The sequence below is a fragment of the Gymnoscopelus microlampas genome (genome assembly GCF_963454915.1).
Source record: "Gymnoscopelus microlampas genome assembly, chromosome: 5".
In the NCBI taxonomy this organism is placed as follows: domain Eukaryota; kingdom Metazoa; phylum Chordata; class Actinopteri; order Myctophiformes; family Myctophidae; genus Gymnoscopelus; species Gymnoscopelus microlampas.
The window spans coordinates 50595833-50607587 of NC_139942.1; the positions used below are offsets into that span (position 1 = coordinate 50595833).

Genomic DNA, 11755 nt, shown 5'->3' on the forward strand with positions numbered 1-11755 from the left:
GTGACTCTATGTACCCTGACATTGTGGTCAGCTTAGGTTCCAGAAGCTTCTTGCTTTACTTCGAAAAGTTGAGAAAAACACACCCACAGTAACCAACTGCTGACATTTATTTTCTCCTCCCTTGTTGATTTTTCTTTTTTTTTTAACAGATAGGACCTTTAAGTCCTATTCAAATTAATTGTACATCATTTTCAAGTAACCTTTCGGTCTAACACTTTAAATAGACAAATAAATGTATCATACTACAGTGTTATAACAATAAAAACACCCTGGTGGCTTTAGAATTATATCTTATGTAGAGATAAAGACAGAGATAAACAAGATTCACATGAAAAGGCAGTATTGTATAGTTTAAAAAAAAGTTTATTCTCATGGCTATGTGATTTTTCACAGATGTCACAGATGGCTAATCCTCTCTATGAACACAAATTTACAGCAAATCAACAACACAACTGCAATTTCAAGAAGTATTCATTCAAGCAATAAGCAATAAGCATTTATTACTGCAAACAAGTTGCACATCAAGGACACATAATGTACACTCAGGCATTTGCAATGATTGTATTATTGATTGTGTTATACTAGCTGTTTACAGTTTAGTTGTTAGCCATGGTCCGGTCCATCCAGGCGCGCAGGTTGGTGACGGCTGCGTACACACCAGGCATGCTGGTAGGGCAGCCTTTACGACCCCAGGAGGTCACACCGTACAGGGTCCAGGCTCCATGCTTCTTACACACCAGGGGACCACCAGAGTCACCCTGAAACAACAAGTGGTGTGTTTTTAATCACTTATCCACAACAATTGACTAAATTATTTTGAAAAGCAGATCTACAAGCTCAAGCTGATTAACTTGTACATTGTACTTGTATCTAAAACTCTTCCGGGATAAACAGTCTCATGCAAACAAAGACAGATGTGTTCGTGGCGACGAGCATGTGGATTCAACCCTGTGCGGTTCACCCAGGCGTGTGTGTTGTGTCGTCTGTACATAACACTGTTTACGCCAGAAGTGTTAAAAATAATAAACTTTCAGCGGTTGCTGTGTTTTGGATGTTATCAGGACACGGAGTGGATACAAGACTAAGATTATACTATGAGAGCTGTGTTGGAGTTTATGAACAGACTGTCTGTTGTTTCTAATTCTACACCCATTCTTTGTTCAATTCATCAGTATAATTATCTTTGTTTTTGGATTACCCTGAAGGAATGCAAAACAAACATGAAAAAAGTTATGTTGGGGGTGAAATATTCCTTTAATGTGTTTTCAATGTCAAAATGTAATTTGAAGTCAGTGTCACTCACACTGCAGGTGTCAGCTCCAGCGGCTCCAGCACAGAACATCTGATAGGTGATGGATCCCCTGTACCAGTAGTTCCTGCACTGCTTGTGGCTGATTGTGGGCAGACAGGCCTGCTGGAGCTTGTCAGGTCTCTGGGCAGCTGGAAGAATACACATTATTAATAAAGGTAAGGTTTTAGCTTTGAGCTATAGACAAAATATTCCACTGAGAATGACACATTGAAGCTTTGCAGTTTTTGCAGTTCTATTGTGAATAAGAAGTTTCAAACTGACGTAATGTCAGTTACAGTATGTTATGTGATTGATCTTATTCTAAATGTTAGTCTGCTCTATTTGCCTTGCAGTAGCTTACTTGCACGTGTGTATCCAACTTTATTTTATTTATTTGACTTAATAGCATTAACAAAATGATGATCACCCCCGCCCGGCTTCCCTCCCCCGAACACGGGCCAATTGTGTTTGTATAGACATTCACTCCGGATGCACCACGGTGGATTCGAAGCCAAAACATCTGCGGTGGTGGTCAGGGGTTTTAACACTGCGCCACCCGAGCATCCAGTTACTTGCATGTCCACCCCCATCCAACTTTCACTGTTCTAAAAATCATTGAACTGACTGTTCAAAATATAGTTTGGTGTCATTCACTCACGATTGTAGCGGGTCCGGCCCCAGCCAGTGGCCACACACTTGGTGCCAGCAGGGATGTGGTCACCAGTGTCAACCACACACACGGGGGACACATGCTTGCTCATCTGGGCAGGGCTTTCCAGCTTGATCAGGGCGATGTCATAGTCAGTAGTCTGGTCGTTGTAGTGGGGGTGATTGAAGACCTACCAGGGAAATCAGACAGACATCTAAAAGCTCAGTCCACACCAATGATCTGCAATGCAACAAAACCGTTTCAAAGTTTCAGCAGCAGTTTGTTGTTGCTTGTTGATTGAATGCCTTGGCAAGGCATTGGAGGTTCACAAAACCAGACTAATGAGTATAGGGATGTCTGTGCCTTTGCTACCGCCACTCCTAGGCTTTGGAACAGCCTGCCCATCCACATTAGAAGTGCTCATTTTATCGAGACTTTTAAACCCCTTCTCAAGACACACTTTTTTCATTAGCTTTTAATCACATTTGAGTCTATGCCTTGACCTGATTGATGTACAGGTATGTACAGTAACATGTGACTTTGTTGTTGCTGCACTTGCATATTTTCTTGTTGATGTTTTGTTTCGCCTTGTACAGCACTTTGGTCAATTGTGATTGTTGTAAATGTGCTCTACAGTATTATGTTCAATTCAATTCAATCTTTATTTCAGACCTTGGGAGATCCATATCACAATTATACAACACAACACAAAAATACATAAAAACTAGAAAATGTGCTCCTCGGAGCACAGGTCTCCGCCAGCGGACCCGTGCTATTTTAACCAAAGGAAATCACTTACCCTATCTTTAATAACATATACAGAGACGGACGGAGAGGAAACGATACTCTCCATTAATCCTGTCAATATTACATATTGTCACGTGTCACTTGACCAATGTTAGCTTGGCTGATGGATAGGTGTGTCACTTCAAAACATATAAATGATGTTTTGAAGTGACACACCTATTTATAGGACTCTATTCCATTATGCTTCTCGCTGGCCAATCAAAGCCCACCCTTTCAACATATTGTCACGTGTCACGTGAAGCTTGACCAATGTTTGCTTGGTGGACACACAGAAGGACGAGAACGAAAACATAGTCTCCTGGCGGAGACAATAAAAGCAAAATAGCCCACATGTACATCATGTCATAATAAACAAACAGTACCTTTCCAACCCTCATGCTCTGGATGTTGGATGTTGTTTTGAGGTTGTGCTGGCCCAGGATTACACGGTGAGATCGACTGAAAAGATGGTGAGATTTAATGAAAATAATTTCATGAGCCTCAGACTAGAACAGTTTTTTTTAAATTGTACGTAATCTACGTATGTATTTTTTATTGATTATACTTTGCTGTGTCTCTGCTACCGTAAATACATCAATTAAAACCTAAATAAAGATGTGATATACATTGCATATACAGAATATATATATATATATATATATATATATATATATATATATATATATATATATATATATATATACACACACACACACACACACACACACACACACACACACACACACACACACACACACACACATTGTCTACTGTACCTGACATCGCAGTGGGCAGCAGTCACAACCCAGTCCTTGTTGATCAGTGATCCACCACAGAAAGGCCAGCCACTGTAGGTCTGAATTCACATTAAGGTTCCATTAAGGCGCCAGTATATTTTTCTAACTATTCAGCCATTATGTGTGAATAATGAAATGTGTGGATAATGAATTGTTAAATATAAACAAAGTGTTGTATAATGTACCTGCAGGGAGACCTGCCAGGGCCAGGAGTGAGGTATAGCCTCTTGACCATTGATGATACCTAATCCATCACTGGGACATCCAGGGACTTTTGGTTTGATGGCAGGAACACCACAGTCTGAAAAACATATACAGTACATACACACATGCACACGTGTGTGTGTGTGTGTGTGTGTGTGTGTGTGTGTGTGTGTGTGTGTGTGTGTGTGTGTGTGTGTGTGTGTGTGTGTGTGTGTGTGTGTGTGTGTGTGTGTGTGTGTGTGTGTGTGTGTGTGTGTAGGTACATACATACATACATACATACATACATACATACATACATACATACATACATACATACATACATACATACATACATTACATTACATACATGGGTTATAGGGTTAAACATTCAGATTACTGCTGTTTGAATTCATTTCAACCTAACCCTTTGTCATGTAAGAGAGTCATGCAAAATTAGTGAAAAAAGCAGGTCTTTCACTTTGAATAAAGTTAAGCCCCCCCCCCCCCCCCCCCCTTATTTGTGTTATTTTGTTAAGATTAAATGTATGATTGTGTATTGTTTTATTCAAGGTGATATTGTTTAGGCCATAATTTAATACATGGCTATTTTATATTTATTTTCTATAGGACAAGCATTTATCATTTTATGTTTTAGACCTAAAAAAACCAACATGAAAAGCATATCAATTATCAAACACTTGAGTACAGTGTTTGGCTGCTGTACTCACCTCTGCCTGTGGTAGACTCATGTCTGCCTGTGGTACCATTGTGAACAGTAGTCACATCTTCAGGGGAATGCAGGTTGACTGTTGATGCTGGATTTGTACCTGTTGAAAAGATGGAGAGTACCAGTTAAAATTTGTTCTAAACTGGTCAAAACTTACAATGACTTATTTTGGACCAATGATGACGTTTGATGTTGTGAAGCTTACACTCTGTCACTCCCGAGACAAATTTGAATTGAACCCCCAAATTTGAACAAATCTATGAGCCAAGAGCAAGAATCCTTTCCTCCATTGTCGAATGGTAATGTTAACGCTCATCCCAGCCAGGATGATAACCAAACTGTAAACTACAACGAATGAACCTCAAACACAGACTAAGTATTTATTAGTTTAATGATTACTAATTATCTCACCCTCACAATGCAACAAAAATATGCCAAAATTATAAAACTACTAAGCCCTCGGGTGGATATTGGAAACGTGGATACGGAAAATGGAAATGCTGAAGTCTCCTTCCTCCAAACTGTACAAAAATTAAAGGAGCAGTTCACCCACAAAATTACGTATTTTCTATCAATTGCACACCCAATGAAACTTTGCATTCATTGGGATGGAGATTTTTGTTTTAGTCACATTCTTGAGCCAATAATTTGATGACCGGGTGGCTGGTCAGTAGGAGACTCAGTAGGAGACTCAAAGAGTCGACTCCACCGGTCATCAAATTATTGTCTCAGGAATGCGACAACAACTAAAAAAAATCTCTGTGAATTCAAGGCTTCATTGGGTGAACTACTCCTTTAAGTACAGTGCTTATTGTAAGTATCTTACAGTAAGCAAGGTATTCAACCACATGAATGCCTAAAATGTAATTGTAATTCACATCGTCCAACAAGGATGGTTAAAACAGAGTCGTACTTTACCTGAGGTCCAGAGCAGAAGGAGCACAAAGGTTATTTGATTCATATCTGGCTGTCAATACAGATACAGTCATATGACGCTCAGATCCAGTTAGTCTGAACTGGACCTTCACTGAACAACACTTACTGTCTTATATCTCTGTAGTTCTGACATGTCAGCTCTCCTCTTCTCATCTTCTCATTATGTATTCATCAGGGAGTGGTTTATTTTCTTAACGATGGACTGGAAGCTGGTAGCTGACATCAACACATCACACACACACACACACACACACACACACACACACACGCATATTTTTTTGGTTCACTCTTAATAGTGTGTTATAGACAACATGATGTATAGTACAAGGTTATTGACAACAACAAAAAAACATTAAATGTCAACATTTCTAAATATGTCTGCTTTTCTGTACAATATATCAATATATATTAATATAGCAGATCAAGATCTGAGTTTTTTTGCAACTCGATTTTATGGTAGTGTGAGTTGTGTGTAGTGTTTTAAAAGAACAGCCCTGTTTTAAAACATGTGATCAAGCATTCAAAAATGCTAATTAAATAAAATAATAAATATATAACTGCATCAGCTAGACATACTGACACAGTAAGCAGTTCAGACACAAACAAAACTAAGAAGGGAAGTCAAGGTGTGAACCACTAGAACGTGTTGCTTCTTCACACATTGATCAGCTCCTTGGTCTTCTCGATGTTCGGGAAGCCCTGCCCTGCGACGGCATCATTTGAACTACTACTGCTGGTAGCAAACTGGACGATGGACGTCATGGCAACATGTCAATAGATACAGTAAATAACAAAATTACTCTATTCATAGAATCTCTGCTGTATAGGAGACCATTGGATAGTGATGTCTTACATGTGACAATGTTCCTTTTAAGGACACTTACAGCTACATCCATCCACGTTTTAGTTTTTGCAGTAATGTACGCAAATCATTAAAACATTGATCGATTGATTGATTGTGTGCATATTCAAAACACATTATACATTAGGTTGAATTCATATCAACCAGCAGTAGTGAAGTGTTTTACCATATATTACAGTATGTATGTTTATTCAGGCTTTGACTCTCCAGTATCACCATGTGTTCGTCCACTTCAGTGATCTACGTGTCTGATGAACGGACCATCGTTGCCAACGACACTGTAAACTGATGTTACTCTACCTGTCATCTACACACCAGTGACTGCCAACCATTTTGAGCTCTGTACCACGTATTTCCTTAAGGACCAACCCAACCCAACCCACCTCACATCTCTTTCTCTCTCTCTTTCTCTCTCTCTCTCTCTCGCTCGCTCGCTCGCACGCGCGCGCGCCTTCAGCAGAAAATAACGTGCATTACTGAGTTCACATCAGCGCAGGCTGCGCAGCGCTGCTTGTCACCCTAAAACCGAAATAAAGTAACAAAAAAAGTAACTTTATCCGCAGGAAACCCGGAAAAAAATCGCGCGCGAGCGGGGGACACGTATCATGTCCCGTATCATGCGTAGAGCCCCTGTGGAGTCTAAAGCGGCACTGCCCCTGTCTGTCCGTCCATCCGTGTGTGTGTCCATCCTGTCTGTGTGTTAGCAGCTAATCTCTGGCACCGTTGGCCCGGTTGCTCAGAAACTGTGCACACACACTTCCTGGATGCCAATTCAGAACCTCTGCCCTATTTTTTTCACATGGGCCTGTTATAGCGCCACCAGGAGGCTGATTTGTGCAAAACCCATTTATTAGTGTGGTTGCCCTAACAGGGCAACCAGACTATAGTACTCTATACACTTTATTAGTGTGGTTGCCCAACAGGGCAACCAGACTATAGTACTCTATACACTTTATTTCTTTATTTATTAGTGTGGTTGCCCAACAGGGCAACCAGACTATAGTACTCTATACACTTTATTTATTTGTTTCCATCTTTATAGATTAACTTTTTTTCAAACCGCATCTCCTCCCACAGTTTTTATACCCTAATGTTGTGCCATATATCAAAATGACCGTCTTGAACGGGAATCGTGCGCGTGTATAGGGCTAAGAGATTGGTTGAATAGTTTAATTGATATTAATTTATTAGTGCATTAAATTTCCCCATCCACTTTCATGTAAAAGTCAAAAAACTCAAATTCAAGTATTTTTTTCTCAGAAACCTTAACAGCTAGAGTTATCAGATTTGGAGGGATAATTCATAATTAAGTCCCAAATTATTGAAAAAAATATCACACCATTCGGCCTCATGGTGGCGCTATAACAGCCCCCTTTACGTTTTGGCCTGTAACTCTTGAACCATAGGTCCGAAAATCAAAATTTCTTTTCACCTGGATTCCTTGGGTCACTACGCATCTCCCCATATAGGCCACGCCCATTTGCGTCAGGATAGATTTTTTGATATTGATTTATTTGTGCATTAAATTTCCCCATCCACTTTAATGGGAATTGCAAAAACTCCCATTCAAGTATTTTTTTCTCAGAAACCGTAAGAGCTAGAGTTACCACATTTGGAGGGGAGGTTCATAATTTAGTCCAAAATTATTAGAAAAATAATCACACCAATCGGCCACATGGTGGCGCTATAACAGCCCCCTTTACGTTTTGGCCTATAACTCTTGAACCGTATGTCGTAATATCAAAATTTCTTTTTCCCTGGATTCCTTGGGTCCCAACGCATCTCCCCATATAGGCCACGCCCATTTGCGTCAGGATAGATTTTCCGCCATTTTGAATTTTCTTCAAAACACACTTTTTGCTCCTTTTCCTATTTTTTTTTTCCAAATCTCACAAAAATCGGTACACGCGATCTATGGACCCATGCGATATACCTATCCAAGCGGCATTTTGATAGTCCGTACCGTTCGTCCGTAAATGGCTTCCAAAGTTAGCGGGAGGGGCCCGTTTGACCAAAAATGCCATAAATCACGAACGAAACGTCCGGTCAATCCCAAATTTGAATCACATGTCAAGAGTGGTATACTAAACCAATCCCCAAAAGCATTTCCACTTTAATCCATAGGGGGCGCCACAAATGCTCAAAATGTAACCGTTTGCTGCAAAAACATGATTTTTGGGGGATCAATCCTCTCAAAATGAAACGCAAGCGATCTCAGGAGTGACGTGACAATGTAATTGGCGCAGTCTCCGACGGTATTCCTCCCGGCGTATTACTCGAGTCCCGACCGGCGTCGGCGCAACCACACTTTGCAATTGCCAATTGCGACGCGTCTAGTGTTAACATTGTTCCTGATCAATGTTAAACTTTAAAGCTTAACTCCTCCCACAGTTTTGCCAGCACACACTCGTGCCATATATCAAAATGACCGTCTGGAACGGGAATCGTGCGCTTGTATAGGGCTAAGAGATTGGTTGAATAGTTTAATTGATATTAATTTATTAGTGCCATTAAATGTCCCCATCCGCTTTAATGTAAAAGTCAAAAAACTCAAATTCAAGTATTTTTTTCTCAGAAACCTTAACAGCTAGAGTTATCAGATTTGGAGGGATAATTCATAATTAAGTCCCAAATTATTTAACAAAATATCACACCATTCGGCCTCATGGTGGCGCTATAACAGCCCCCTTTACGTTTTGGCCCGTAACTCTTGAACCGTAGGTCCTAAAATCAAAATTTCTTTTCACCTGGATTCCTTGGGTCACGACGCATCTCCCCATATAGGCCACGCCCATTTGCGTCAGGATAGATTTTTTGATATTGATTTATTAGTGCATTAAATTTCCCCATCCACTTTAATGGGAATTGCAAAAACTCCCATTCAAGTATTCTTTTCTCGGAAACCGTAAGGGCTACAGTTACAAAACTTGGAGGGGAGGTTAATAGTTTTTTGAAAAATTATTAAGAAAATAATCACACCAGTCGGCCACATGGTGGCGCTATAACAGCCCCCTTTACCTTTTGGCCTATAACTCTTGAACCGTAGGTCGTAAAATCAAAATTTATTTTTCCCTGGATTCCTTGGGTCACGACGCATCTTCCCATATAGGCCACGCCCATTTGCGTCAGGATAGATTTTCCGCCATTTTGAATTTTCTTCAAAACACACTTTTTGCTCCTTTTCCTTCAATTTCTTTCCAAATCTCACACAAATCGGTACACGTGATCTATGGACCCATGCGATAAACCTATCCAAGCGGAATTTTGATAGTCCGTACCTACCGTCCGTAAATGGCTTCCAAAGTTAGCGGGAGGGGCCCGTTTGACCAAAAATGCCTCAAATCACGCACGAAACGTCCGGTCAATCCCAAATTTGAATCACATGTCGAGGGTGGTATACTAAACCAATCCCCAAAAGCATTTCTACTTTGATCCATAGGGGGCGCCACGAATGCTCGAAATGTAACCGTTTGATGCAAAAACATGATTTTGGGGGGATCGATCCTCTCAAAATGAAACGCAAGCCATCTCAGGAGTGACGACACAATGTAATTGGCGCAGCCTCCGACGTTATTCCTCCCGGCGTATTCCTCGAGTCCCGGCGGCCGCGACCCGCGACCGGCGTCGGCGCAACCACACTCTGCAATTTCCCCGGAATTGCGACGCGTCTAGTGTTAACATTGTTCCTGATCAATGTTAAACTTTAGACCTTAACTCCTCCCACAGTTTTGCCAGCACACACTCGTGCCATATGTCAAAATGACCGTCTAAATCGGGAATCGTGCGCGTGTATAGGGCTAAGAGATTGGTTAAATAGTTTAATTGATATTAATTTATTAGTGCATTAAATTTCCCCCATCCGCTTTAATGTAAAAGTGAAAAAACGGAAGTTCAAGTATTTTTTTCTCAGAGACCGTAAGAGCTAGAGTTACCACATTTGGAGGGGAGGTTCATAATTTAGTCCAAAATTATTAAAAGAAATATCACACCATTCGGCCTCATGGTGGCGCTATAACAGCCCCCTTTACGTTTTGGCCTGTAACTCTTGAACCGTAGGTCCGAAAATCAAAATTTATTTTCACCTGGATTCCTTGGGTCACTACGCATCTCCCCATATAGGCCACGCCCATTTGCGTCAGGATAGATTTTCCGCCATTTTTAATTTTCTTCAAAACACACTTTTTGCTCCTTTTCCTTCAATTTTTTTCCAAATCTCACACAAATCGGTACACATGATCTATGGACCCATGCGATGAATATATCCAAACGGCATATTGATAGTCCTTACCGTTCATCAGTAATTGGCTTCCAAATTTAGTGGGAGGGGCCCGTTTTACCAAAAATGCCAAAAATCACGAACGAAACGTCCAATCGATCCCAGATTTGAATCACATGTCGAGGGTGGTTTACTCGACGAATCCCCAAAAGCATTTCCACTTTGATCCATAGGGGGCGCCACAAATGCGTAAAATGTAACCGTTTGATGCAAAAACATGATTTTCGGGGGGGTCAATCCTCTCAAAATGAAACGCAAGCCATCTCAGGAGTGACGACACAATGTAATTGGCGCAGCCTCCGACGTTATTCCTCCCGACGTATTCCTCGAGTCCCGGCGGCCGCGACCCGCGACCGGCGTCGGCGCAACCACACTCTGCAATTTCCCCGGAATTGCGACGCGTCTAGTTTGTTTCTTTATTTATAGATAAACTTTTTTTCAAACCGCATCTCCTCCCACAGTTTTTATCCCCTAATGTTGTGCCATATATCAAAATGACCGTCTAAATCGGGAATCGTGCGCTTGTATTTTGCTAAGAGATTGGTTAAATAGTTTAATTGATATTGATTTATTAGTGCATTAAATTTCCCCATCCACTTTAATGTAAAAGTGAAAAAAATCACATTCAAGTATTTTTTCCTCAGAAACCGTAAGAGCTAGAGTTACTACATTTGGAGGAAAGGTTCATAATATTGTCCGAAATTATTATAAAAATAATTAAACCAATCGGCCTCATGGTGGCGCTATAACAGCCCCCTTTACGTTTTGGCCTATAACTTTTGAACCGTAGGTCGTAAAATCAAAATTTCTTTTTCCCTGGATTCCTTGGGTCACGACGCATCTCCCCATATAGGCCACGCCCATTTGCGTCAGGATAGATTTTTTGATATTGATTTATTTGTGCATTAAATTTCCCCATCCACTTTAATGGGAATTGCAAAAACTCCCATTCAAGTATTTTTTTCTCGGAAACCGTAAGGGCTAGAGTTACTACATTTGGAGGAAAGGTTCATAATATTGTCCGAAATTATTATAAAAATAATTAAACCAATCGGCCTCATGGTGGCGCTATAACAGCCCCCTTTACGTTTTGGCCTATAACTTTTGAACCGTAGGTCGTAAAATCAAAATTTCTTTTTCCCTGGATTCCTTGGGTCACGACGCATCTCCCCATATAGGCCACGCCCATTTGCGTCAGGATAGATTTTTTGATATTGATTTATTAGTGCATTAAATTTCCCCATC

General features: G+C 40.6%; 1 protein-coding gene across 1 annotated transcript; it reads right to left on the reverse strand.

Moving 5' to 3' along the window:
- Positions 1-389: 389 nt before the first annotated feature.
- Positions 390-5469, reverse strand: LOC311045737 (chymotrypsin B-like). Its single transcript, XM_084057758.1, has 8 exons — positions 5355-5469; positions 4438-4536; positions 3709-3824; positions 3503-3582; positions 3110-3185; positions 1950-2130; positions 1304-1440; positions 390-758 (listed from the first exon to the last, which is right to left on the reverse strand). The coding sequence occupies exons 1-8, from the start codon at positions 5395-5397 to the stop codon at positions 597-599; spliced, it is 894 nt and encodes a 297-aa protein (XP_083913884.1). The 5' UTR covers positions 5398-5469; the 3' UTR covers positions 390-596.
- Positions 5470-11755: the final 6286 nt, after the last annotated feature.